General features: G+C 35.2%; 1 protein-coding gene across 1 annotated transcript in view; it reads left to right on the forward strand.

Annotated features, from left to right (window-relative positions):
• yem (yemanuclein) overlaps positions 1-12,687 on the forward strand; it is a 102,766-nt gene that overhangs the window by 69,620 nt on the left and 20,459 nt on the right. Inside the window, exons 6-9 of the mRNA XM_089104629.1 lie at positions 2,290-2,422; positions 4,515-4,856; positions 6,872-7,091; positions 8,961-9,119. Of these exons, the coding sequence (XP_088960755.1) occupies positions 2,290-2,422; positions 4,515-4,856; positions 6,872-7,091; positions 8,961-9,119 (854 nt within the window). The remainder of the gene's footprint in view (positions 1-2,289; positions 2,423-4,514; positions 4,857-6,871; positions 7,092-8,960; positions 9,120-12,687) is intronic.

Below are 12,687 nucleotides of genomic sequence, written 5' to 3' on the forward strand. Positions count from 1 at the left end.
TGGAAATGAGATCCTTTCTCCCTTCTATCATTCTCCCCTTCCCCTTGTATTTAGGTAGGCTTACGAATACGATCCAGCTATCCATGCTTAGTTAAAATCCTAGCTGTAAGTCTTTTGTGAGATTCAACCAATCCGAAAGATGGTGGACTAAAAAGCACCCGCTTTTTAAGTCCCACGAGTGCTCTGATTGGTGTAAACGCTCATAGCAGTTGCAGCCGTTACAGCTGAAATTGTTGCTTAGCAACCAGGTGTATATGTACAACTCCTTGGCTTAACCTTACCAGAATTAACACATAACGAGATGGTTATGCGATACCTGTGATTGAATAGGTTGCAATTAAAAGTCACAATTTCCTCTTTCAAAGTTCCTGGCAGATAAAGAAAAAATTTGATTTTCTATAAATTGTGCCACTAAATCCTAATCAAAAAGCCTATTTGGCGCTCAGATACATATATGCAGGACTTAATTTTCTGCGGGGAGGGGCACCAAAAGCGCAAAAAAATGATGAATAGTATGCAAACGTAGAAAATTACAGGGATAAATAAACAAAATCTGGCGATTGACTTCTAAATTTTGGTTATAATTTTTGGGGTGGGAAGGTGGTCTAGAAATAGCCAAAATCAGGGTAAATTGTGTGATCAATATACAAATTACAGAATCATAAAAGCGAGATGTCTCTGTATGAGACTAATGATCAAAAAGCCCTTTTTTTTCTTAGATAATTTATCCTCCCAATCGTTGTTAGCGCCTAGTAATAGAGTATATGGTGTGCCAAGAGTGCCAGGCGTCAAGGGACTGTGTGAAGCGTGATGGAACACAATTCCGCCACGTTTGGCAAAGTTCCGCCATAGTTCCGAGAAATATACCAGGTGGCGGGAAGTCGGTGACACCACGAAATCTTCATTTTGGATTTTATCAAGAGTTAGTTTTTATGGCCTTGGTCAAACTGACCTATTGAACATGCAGAACTGAGGCTTAGAAAATAACACTTTTAATATGCTCACATAGAAAATTAAGGTTTTGGTGGTAAAATTTTGAAAATGAATTGATGACTCACTATTTTTTCCGTTTTGTTTCTTACCTACGGTGACATTTACAATAGTCTTCCAGAACTTTAGTGGAAAAGACCATTCCCGTGACCAATGGAGGCTATTGAAATTAGTTTTCGTAGGTGTGTCAGTGTAAAAGGCCTCTGATTGGCTGAAAGTGTTCAATTGACTTCACTTTCGACCAGTTAAAGGGCTGTTCCACTTTGAGTTAGGGAAGGGAGCAGTAGCCAATCTCTTTTTTGTAGAAATTTTTGTTCGTTTTAAGATTGTTTTGCATATTCAATTTAAGTTTTACTTGCTTTAAGATGTATTTATTCATTTATATTAGTACATGTTGTATGGTTGTTGCTATGATTGTTTATTTATTTTCTATTCATTTTTGGTTTCATTTATTCTTTAATAGTAATTTTTAGTTGTTTTGAGTGTGAATTATTATAGGAATATTTTCTGCTGATCTTAAGTTTAATTAAATAAAAAAAAACAAGTTTTTTAAACTGAAAGTAAGGAGCGACATTAAAACTTAAAACGAACAGAAATTATTCCGTATATGAAAGGGGCTGTCCCCTCCTCAACGCCTCGCTCTTTACGCTAAGGTTTTTTAGTGTTAAAAAAAATAAAGGTGTGAGACAGAGACAAACTTTAGCGAAACGAGCGCGGCGTTGAGGAGGGCCAAACCACTTCCATATACGGAATAATTTCTGTTCGTATTAAGTTTTAATGTCGCTCCTTACTTTCAGTTTTAAAAAACTTGTTTTTTTTATTTAATTTCTGATCGTTTTTAAGTTAATGCAGCTTTTATTCGCATAAAAATTTTACTTTTCTTTTGCTAAATGGATGTCTTTACAAATTAACTTACGTAACTAACTTCTATATAATAAGGCCTTCACTTTTCTTTGAAAAACTTATTTTTCGGAATTTTTTTTTTTTAATTAATGCATTAAAAAGATGTCTTGCTATTTCAGTGAGCCATTAAAAAAAGATTAAATGTAGAGCCAACGAAGCAACGATATTTTTTTTAATTTACTTACAAAATTTAAGTTTCGGCATGGTAAACCCATTACATTCAAAGTTATGTTTCTTGAGAAAAGATGTCGATGTTAAATTAGATTTCTGGGGTTAGGTGGGCAAAGGAGTGTTGTGTTTTCAGTTGCTGAGGGAGAAGTAAACGGACTCGAATCGGTCAATGAATTTTGTGTGCACTGTCTGAATTATATACTGTCATGAAATTTGTCGTTTTAGATTGAAGTTAAAAGGAAGAAAGTTGAAGAAGTGAAGAGAGTCAATGGAGTATCAGACAAAACTTCAAAATTGATAAGAACTGACGCGGAAAAGGCTAAGCCACCAGAGCTTCCGACGTCTAAATCTGAAACAGGTAAATCTTGTTTGAATTGTCCTTCCGTGGGTCTACTGTTTGCTGAGGCTTTTTTTCTGCTACAAGCTCAAAATAATGATTTATCTAAGCTTATGTTCTTCCGTTTTATGTTTCATCATTAGCCAACAAAGTCTGTGTCAGATGAACTCTTGGCTATTGCAAAATAAGGGTAAAAATAAGGTGTTACCGTGGCTATTAGCCCCTTCTTATTGGCTTTGAGCTAATAAGTAGTAACATGTTCTTTGGAAATATTCACAACCTTTGATTTCCTTCTCACTTTAGTCTGATGGTTGTTTAGCATTATTTGGCAAAATTTAATTACATAATCGTTTGTGGTTTGTTTGCGTAGTCGTAGTGCCTTGCAAAATAAATATTCAATGGCAGCTTGATGTTCAGGGCCGGATTTAAAGCTTTGACGCTTTTAGGCCCAAGCATTTTTGCCGGGGAAATCCCCGAAAAATCGGGGATAGTTGAAGCACTTAAAAGAACGCAACTGATGAGCCAAAATTAATGAAAGAGACAGGTGTTACTGAACTCTCAGCTGCCTTTCTTGGGAGACATCTGACATTTATAAGTGGCCACGGAATTCCTGTGTTGCCTTAAAATCACTTTTCTGTGAATAGGCAGTGCGGTGGCGGATTGCACCCTGCACTTTGACGATAAATCACAGCAGTCCAGTTTCTGTTAAGAAAAAAATTACTCAGTGATAATTTTTTGCGCCCCTAGGCCCAGGTCTAGTGGGCCTATATTGTTAAATCTGGGCCTGTTGATTCTGAATTGTGTCTGGGATGCATCTAAACCTGAAGTAATTTAAAACATTTTAATCCATTTTTATCCATTTTTATCCATTTTAATCCATTTAATCCATTAAAACGTTTAATCCTTGAAATTTTGAAACCTAGTGATGAGCCCTTACTCTTTGAGGCCATCGTAGTTCAAATCCAAGCAGTATGTGTATTGAGAAAAGCCTCCTTTAAATGAATTGAACATGTCCTCGTAGACTGTCTCAGTGGAATAAGTTGTGTTAATAGTATGCAAGGTAGAAAGGGAACAGCCTGATATCAGCATTAGCCATGATGCTGCTATAACTACTGCCCTGAAACCCTTAGGGACGTCATAGAATTTTGATGAATCAGAAGCTTTAGTTCATTTGTAAATTAAATCGAGTGTTAATGCACTAATTTTTCGAGGGTGGAATGAGTTGGGAATTCAGATTCATTCATATTACACCGAAAACATAAACAAAGGTTATATTTAAATTTATTAAAAATATAATATCTACCAGAAATTTTAACTTGTTAAGGTTTCACATCTATTCTAAAATTAGCTGATATTTAGGCCTACACTCAAGGCCGTACCCAGGATTTTTTTTTTTTTTTTGGGGGGGGGGGGGGGTACTCAAAGACTTTTTCGGGGAGGGGGGGGTACATAAAAAAACCTCAAAAAACGCATAAAAATTTTGTTTATATACATTTTTGTTTTAACGAGTCAGACAAACATTTCGGGGTGGGGTTCAAACCCTCTATATTATATAAAATATAATGTAAAGTATTAATAAATATATAAAACGTGACCATAAAATATATATAAGATAAATATATATAATATAAATATACATAATATAAATATAAAATATAAATTAGTCCTTTTCTCCACGGACTGTAAAAACTCGAATTTTCTGTGAAGAAAAATCAATTTCTAATAATTACTTAAATAAAAAAAAAATAGATTTTAATATTTACCAATTGCTGATGATAGATTGAAGCAGGGGGGGACTTAATCCCTAATTGATTTACTAGTAGCTTGTAACTGGTCTAGAGCCGACGCTAAAATATTTGCCAAATAATCTTCAAAATAAATTATTTTGTAGGCTCAAGATACTGATATTAAGAAACGTTGATTGTCGAACTTTTTTTTCCAGCTTTTATTTCCGGTTCTGTAATTTTACTTTCTAAACAGGTAATATAATAACCACTATTAAAGGATTACCAGATAAAAGGATAAATAATCATAAACCAAAGAGGTGCAAGAGTGTAGTCTTTAAGATAGGCTTGGTTAAGCTGAGGTTTCGTGTAAATTACTTATTATTTAGATTTGACTACGAACAAAACTGCCACAGACTCGGTGTTCGACACAATAGAATCGGTGGTCAAAGCAAGTGTGTTGAAAAGTGGACCTACTGCGAATGGAAAGATTGATCTCATTAAAACTCCAAGGCCATCGACGCCAGAAGTTCACTCCCCTAAAGCTGGCAGAATCTCCACCCTTAAAAGTGATATAATGAAATCTAAGCCTAAATCAAGTGACAGTGATAAAAGTGATACCTCTGCGAGTGCTAAAAAGGAGGTTTTGACTCCCGTCATTAAAAAAGGCACACGTCTGAAACCAGTTAGTGATGATAGTGAGTCGGAGAATGAAACGAGCAGCTCTGGTGGTGAGTAAAGTAACTTATAGTTTACTTTATAGGTTTTAAAGGTCGATTTCTTGATATGGGGGGGGGGTCATCGTTAACACAGAATTGTTGATCTAGTAAAGTACGATCTCTCTCCATCCCGAATGGATGGTCGTAAAAGGCCTTGAGAGGGTTCATGATATCGCAGGCTCTAAAACAATGTGGTTTTTTTAATGACAGTCCGAATGGAAAAACACTCAACCATCTTCGCAATTCTTGTTCTGCCCCTTGGTTTCTCTGCAACCCCGAATAGCATGGGGTAAAGTTTTAAGATGCTGAATTAATCAGAACATTTGAAAAGTCTAGAATGTTTTACTGTTCAAGAAAAATCCAGGTTTTCCAGCAAACAAATTGCCTTGGAAAATGTTAAACATAAAAAACAAGTTTCTCAAATGAAAGTAAGGAGCAATATTAAATCTTAAAACAAAAAGAAATTATTCCATACATGGGGGGGGGGGGGGTATGACCTTCTTCAAGAATTGAGACAAAAGTCAAACTTCGAAGTAAAGAAAAAGGTAAACTAGAGGGAGCACCCCCCATATATACGTAATAATTCTGTTCCTATAAAGTTTTAATATTGCTGCTTACTTTTGGTGGAAAATGTTTTGTTTTTTTAAATTTAATTTATGATCGTTTTTCATATAATGCCAGGAAATCCAGCCCCCTCCGTCGAAAATTCTTTCTAGACACGGAGTGAAAGAACCCCCCGTGGAAAATTTTTCCCCACGGAAAAGTCCTCCCGAATATTCCATCCCCGCTGAAAATATTCCCAGAACGTCACCACATATAAAATTGAGTCGGCAAAGACAAAATAAGACAAATAAAAAGACATTTCGCAAAAAAAAAGAAAGAAAATTGCGTAAAGAAATTTCGTGTACCCTGGAAGGCTCACCACTGGAAACTTCCCACCCATGGAAAATTCTCACCATGAAAATTGCTTCCCCTCCTCCCCCCTCCTAAAAAAATGTCAGTATGCTTTCCAATAACATTACTATGTGTTCACAATGGACATTTTGCGGAACTTACAGCTCTTTCTCCATGGACTATTGGGTCTCATATCATCCCCAAAGGCACAGACCTTCCAAGTATGCTGATTCAGATAAATGGAACTTGAACTTGAAGATGGCTATCTTAAAATTCTGATTTGATAACTTTGGGGAAAAAGGGGGCTTGTGAAGGGGTATAGTTGCCCTCCAATTTTTTTGATCACTTGAAATGGGGCACTGGAACTTTTGATTTCCGTTCAAATGAGTCTTCTCCTGATCTTATAGGATTATTGCTTTGATACGATCATCTCTGGCAAAATAAAAAAAAAAAAAAAAAAAAGACAAGAAAAGAAATAAACACACATCCGCTATCTTCTTTTGGCAAAAAATCAAAATCTCGCATTTTGTGTATAGGGAGTTGAAACCACTACAGTAGGGTTCTCTGATATGCTGAATTTCATTAATATTGCTTGACTTCTGGGGAGAGGGGGGTTCCCCTTTATCAAAAATTGGGTAAATCATCTCAGGCTTGTAACTTTTGATTCGTAACATTATACTTAATGAACTTTATATATTTGGAATTAGAGCGAAAATTCATTTCTTTTAATGTATCTATTGTTATCGAAACTCTGTTTTTTAGAGTTTCGGTTACTGTTGAGCCGCGTCACTCCTTATTTACAGTTCGTTTCCACGGACTGTTTCATTGTAACCCTCTTGATTTTTTTATTTTAATTCTTCACAATAAAATCGAGAGAGAGAGAGAGAGAGAGAGAGAGAGAGAGAGAGAGAGAGTTACTCTGCTTCGGGTGAAACACAGTTTCGGGTTTTTTGACTGTCTCTCTTGGAAAAATTTCCAAAATCTTAAAGGTTATATTTTTGACTTCATTGTCCTTGGCGGAACAGAAATTTAAAAAATAATCTGCTTTTGTTATCCACAGCATTTTCTTCCTATTTTACTCCTCTTTCTAACCTGCCATTAGCTTTAATTATTATAATCCTTGCTCTTTTCAGGAGAGGAAGAGGAGGAAGAAGAGAGTGAGAGAGAAGAGAGTGAAGGGGAGGAGTCTTCTCCTTCTGTCAAAAAGGATGTTGAGAGTAGTACAGCAGTGCTTCCAGAGAACTTGCCTTTTGAACTGATATCTGTGATAAATGCTCTTAAAGAAAAGGCGGAGGAAGATCCTGGCACCAAATCAAAATTTTTTACTGAAGAAGTTAATAAAATTTTAGTGAGGTAAATATTTGCATTTCTAATTTTATTAATTTTTTAGAAAAGTAAATTGTTTAGATTATATAAGTTTTGTTGTTATTTTTCTGCAGTCCTGTGGTATTAGCTTTAAATGTTTTTTTGCTGTTATGATATACATTCTCACGGATTTTTGCTGGTTGTTTCGTTAAAACAATGTAAAAATTTAATAAAATACTTCAGTACCCAACTCAAGACAGGCTGTTAGGTTTTGCAGCCTGTAAAAATAGATGCTTAGTCTGGAAAAATATTGAGGTACAAAGAACAGTGAAAATTAAATCTGTGAAGTAAAATGAAATTTTGAGTAGCAACAAGGGGTTAAACACACCGGCGGGTAAAAAAAGGCAGGGCTGGCTGGCTCCTCCTTCTGACTATGTTTAAGGCATAATGTGATTTGCTAATACATCTAAAATAAAACAATGGGATTGAAGCACACTTTTTTGACGTAGGACGATAATCTCTCCTTTTCTTTTAGAATAAAGTACCAAGGACAATGAAAATTAAATCTAGTTGATTAAATTGATTTAATGGAAACTTACACAGCCATGTATATCGTAAAAAATCGGGACAAATCGGGAATTTAATTTAAGGTGCCAAACAGCTTAAAAAGGTTTAACTTTTTTGGAGGTGTAGATGTCTTTTGGGATCAAGAAATTGGTAATATTTGAATTGTTACAGACGAAATGCATTGTTGAAATTAAACTAATTAGTTTTGCTAATTCCTTTTCACCATGCAACTTGGCAACACTGACGAAAATGGTGTACTGCTACAAAAACTTTATTAATTTGAATTAACCAAAAGAAAAATGTAATGAGATATGGATAGACCTTAGATGGGTCCCGGGAGGGGGGGGGGTAAAAATGTTTTATTATTTTCATATCCTTAGCACTTTAATGTTTTCTGGTAGTTTTCTCTTTTTCTTTGAGCATTTTCTCATGCAGAAAAATCTACATGTTTTATACCGCTTTTTTCTATCCTGTAAAGAATTTCTTTCTTAAGGAAAATGTGTCAATTTAACTAACAAAAAAGTGGCAGGGACTTCCGTACCTGCTAAAAGGGTATTCAAACTCCTTTTTGCTGGAAAATTATTTTTAAGGTAGTTCTGATAATTTCTAATAATTCCAACATTTTCTATTTTTTGTGAATTTGCAATATTTCTATATAGGCCTAATCTGCTTATTTTTCAATTTGTTTGGACCTCATTCCCCGTCATGTAGTTAGAATATATTATACACCTGCTAGGTATCTTCTGTGTCTCCTTTATTCTATATTTTTTATGAAGTTAATCGATTTCTTGTTTCATTCTCTAGGCTATATTTATGTCAAGTGTAATCCCGCCTCAAGGAACAAGGGCATGTGAAAGGAAGGTTTGAATCACAGTCCTTAGAGTAAAATAAAAAGGTAAAGGATACGGCACTAGAATTTTTAAAGTCCGAACCGGCGGCATTTATCTTCGTCTCAAGGCCCTTCGGCCACGAAGTACAATGGGGGAATCGGGGCTACCCATCCTTTGCTTTCGCTCACCCTTCCTGTTTACCTTCCCCAGTTATTTTCAAGTATTCATTTAGAGCTTGGTCGACTCAGGCTGGGCTTACAGAGTCACGCCACTGACCCCCGTCCCAAACCAAATAAGTGGCGACACCAGGAATCGAACCCTCGTCTTTCGGACAAAGGATTCCAAATCCAGCATGCCATCCACTTGGCTAGGAGGTCCTCAGAGTAATGTTACTGTATAGTTTCCATCACTAATGTTATCCTTTTTTCAGTGTTTGTTTTATGGACTTGATCGATTTCGTGTCGAGATTGCCATTTACATAGCAGTGTTTGAATTTTTATTTTCGTTCGTCTCATTTCAGAGTTGAGCTCCATTCAATGCAGTTGCAGTTCCAAGTTCGACAGAATTTGTATTACTACCTCACTTCGTTTTTACCTATTAAAAAGGGAACATTGCTCAAACGTCTTCGCAATTCACTAGCTCATCATATTGTTGAACGGAAGAATATCCTTCTTGGAAAGTAAGTGATCTTTAACAGGGTAAATTAGGGACTGTAACTTTTTGGAGCTATAAAATACCAACGTTGCCAATTTTTTTAGGTAAATTGTACCGATTTTCTGACCAAATTGTGCCCAAAAGATTTTTTGTTGCACAAATATAGCATTCCACGTTAGTTTCCATTTCACAGAAGAAAATACTAGAAAAAAAAATACTAGAATGACCTGAAAGGGAAGCAACATTTTTGTCAGTAATATCTTCATCGTCTTGTAGAAACCAATTTTGCGTGCCGTTTCTCTTGCGGTGATTAGTTTAAAATTCACGGAGATTTCTTTTTGTGTGACATCATTAAAAATATTCTTGTTTTGCTTAAGTCTCTAAGAGGTGACTTGAGAAGTTTTGAAAATTTCGAAAAAAAAGACTTGACCCAGCAAATACAGCCCAAACGAACCGAGATGTATAAGAAATTTTGTATTGCACCATGAAATATTTAAATGTACTGTTTTGCACCAGGACCTTCAATTTGTACCAAAAACGGTACCAATTTGTACCAAGAACCACAGAGAAATATTAACTGGAAGTATCATATTTTGGTTCAGATTTTTATCGACTGTTTAACGAAGGACTGAAAACAATTTATCAGGTTTCCTCTTGGTTTACCTCGTTTAATTGACAGTTCTAAACTGACTGAGCACACAAAAAAACTTTTAGAAGTTTTCAATTTAATTCGTCATGACTAAAATGTGAGCCCACAAAGGTGCGCATTTAACAACAGGATAAATTTCTTTCATCGATTGTAATTCTCAACTCCCGTTGAGAGTTGGTATAATAATGACCTTAATGAGTCTACACTTTCTGCGGAGAGCAGATCTAGCATTTTCTTAATTCATGTACGAGACTATTAGAAGAGACCACGTCCTCCTCTCCTTGATTAATATAATTGCTATTAGATGTTAGACAACTAGAAAAGACAACGCATTTCTGTTCCTCCTCTAAACAAATAGCCTGTGATCGGGTATTACTTCAATAAAAAAAAAAAAAAAAAAAAAAAAAAAAAAAAACAGAAGTAAATTAGAGTTATGAGATCTACTAATCTTATTCTTTACACTGCCGAAAAATGAAGGATCCATTTAGCCATTTTCACCAATTAAGACAAGCCCCTACGCGAGTCAAGACGGAGCTTAAGACCACTTAAGAAACTTTTAAGGATCTTTCACACTTAGAGATAAACTTCGTGATGTTATTTAATTTACGTTATTTTACTGCGTACTATTTTACATATAATCTAATTACAAAGCCTTCACATAACGAGCAAAATAGTCTGGACGCTTATAATGATTGGAGACTTGCGCCTGTGTCGAAAATGAACAACGCCATCTAGCACTCAGTGGTTCTGTTTTTTAATTTTTCCTAAATTTCTTCTTGCTCGTCTTTCCAGGTAAATTAAATGTAGGGATAAGCTTACCAGCTTCAAGTCAGATAGTGTGCTTAAGCCAAATAGTATGCCAAGATTCTTCCCAGATACCACGGCTGTCCTCTGACAAAACCTAGTATCTACAAAAAATTCGAATTTTAGTTAAGAGTGGATCCCGCCTAATTAGACCACGAGGAATCCAACGGTGCAAACGAAATTATTCTCCGATGCTTAGTTTCGTTGGTATTACCTAGTATCTACAGAGGAGCTCACCATTGTTTTCGTGTCATACCTAGTATATACATACTAGAAATCGACATTTACGCCAAAATCTAGTATCTGACAAATTACACTTTACCAGTGAAAACAATCATTTTAAAGATACTTCAAAACACTAAAAATGGTCTTGGAAAAGCAGCAGCTTTAAAGAACAACGTTTTTTTTGTTTTTCTCGGAACTTACTCAGATGTAGATACTAGGTTTTGTCGGAGGACAGCCGACTAGTTTAAGCGGACTTGAACCGGCTTTTTGCCACTAAAAGTGACAAGGAAACTGCAAGGAAGTTTTTTTTAGGTCCCTTTTTTAATTTCTTGTAAAACAAATCCTCGGTGTTGAGTTTCTTTAGCAAAATATTGTAGTTCGTTTGCTTCTTAATACAAATGATGGGTTTTGTCTCAAGGAAACTATACTTTTTACCAAGAAATTCATTTTAAATGTTGTACTATCCCCAGATAAGTTTTACTTATTTTCAGAGGACCAAGCATAATTGAAAACTTTGAAACATAAAATTAGAATCTGAAAATATTTTATAACTTTCTATAAAAGTAATTTTTTTTTTAATAAATCGGAAATGGATTCCAAGAAAATATTATAGAAAAAAGTGTTATATAAGAAACCCAACGCTAAGGACGCAACTTAACGCAATTTTATTTATTATGAATCATAAAAGGAAAAATTATGAGGTATATGAATACATAGCTATACGGATGTCTTGTGACAAACCGAGACTTTAAAAAAGATCTAGCTATAATCAAATACTCCAGGACATCAGCAACTGCTGAACTATGTTCGTCTAGGCATGAGTTATAAATTGGTTAATAAATGCCCTTAACAAATATTTTCGGCATTACAGTGCTATCAGCTCTTTGAAAATATAAGAAATGATCTTGGTACACTGAGACCCCCATCTAAAGACTAAGACCTACTGTTCAAACGAACTATCTATATACTAAGTACACTAATACTATATACTATTCATATGCTGTATACTAAATAAAACTATAGATTAAAAAAATAACAAAAAGGGTACTAGGCTTGATACACATTAATACTGAGCCTTTTAAATATTTGTTTTCATTCCTTTTCTAACGTTGATTCGAAATTTGAGTCCCATATGTACCTTGACCTTTCTGTTTAGTGGTTATTTTATTCACCTCCGGCTTTTAAAAAACTAGTTTAACGTGGTATATTTAAATAGAAATAAAGGGACCATTGGGGTATAAGTTGCAAAATTAAATTTAAAAGAGCAACAAGGGTATCGATAAAAAACTGAGTTCTCAGACTTTCTTCTTACAAGCCTGCACAAAAAGGAAGGGATTTTTCTCCCTTCGGTAAGTCTGAAGAACACCCTCTCTTCGAATTTTTTGGAGATATACTGTAAATATACTATTTCCAAGTTTTCTGAAATTCTTGGAAAAATTTACTTATACTCTTCTTAAGCTTTTTGCTTTTTTTTTAACGTTCATGTTACCCAATTTTTTGATTTTATGTGTTTAGTTTATTAAGTAAGTCACACTGAATACCTTAGTTTTTTTTTCCTGTCCTAATTAGTTTTGTGTGGGTGGCCGTTAGCTCTGAGAATGGCTCGTTACCATTTGTGCTGGTAAGTTTTGTCTTTTCCGGCTGAGGTTTCAAAAGCTTTTCCAACCAAAATATCGGCTCATCTACTTCTCATCTAACGACAAAACTAATTACACCACTGACAGTGCAGGCTTACCCAGCACAGGTTGAAAAACACAATACAAGCTGAATTTAGATCTAGCCTGAAATTGGGCAGATTCTTTTGTTTTTAAACTATTTTTATTGATTTTAGAAAAGTTAGCACTAGGTTGGAATGTATAACCAGGGGCGGATCTAGAGCCGAATCTTGGGGGAGGGGGCAATGTGACAAGGGTGC

Source organism: Artemia sp. Qi Xiang Cuo, chromosome 2, assembly GCF_049724085.1.
Source record: "Artemia sp. Qi Xiang Cuo chromosome 2, ASM4972408v1, whole genome shotgun sequence".
NCBI classification, from domain to species: domain Eukaryota; kingdom Metazoa; phylum Arthropoda; class Branchiopoda; order Anostraca; family Artemiidae; genus Artemia; species Artemia sp. Qi Xiang Cuo.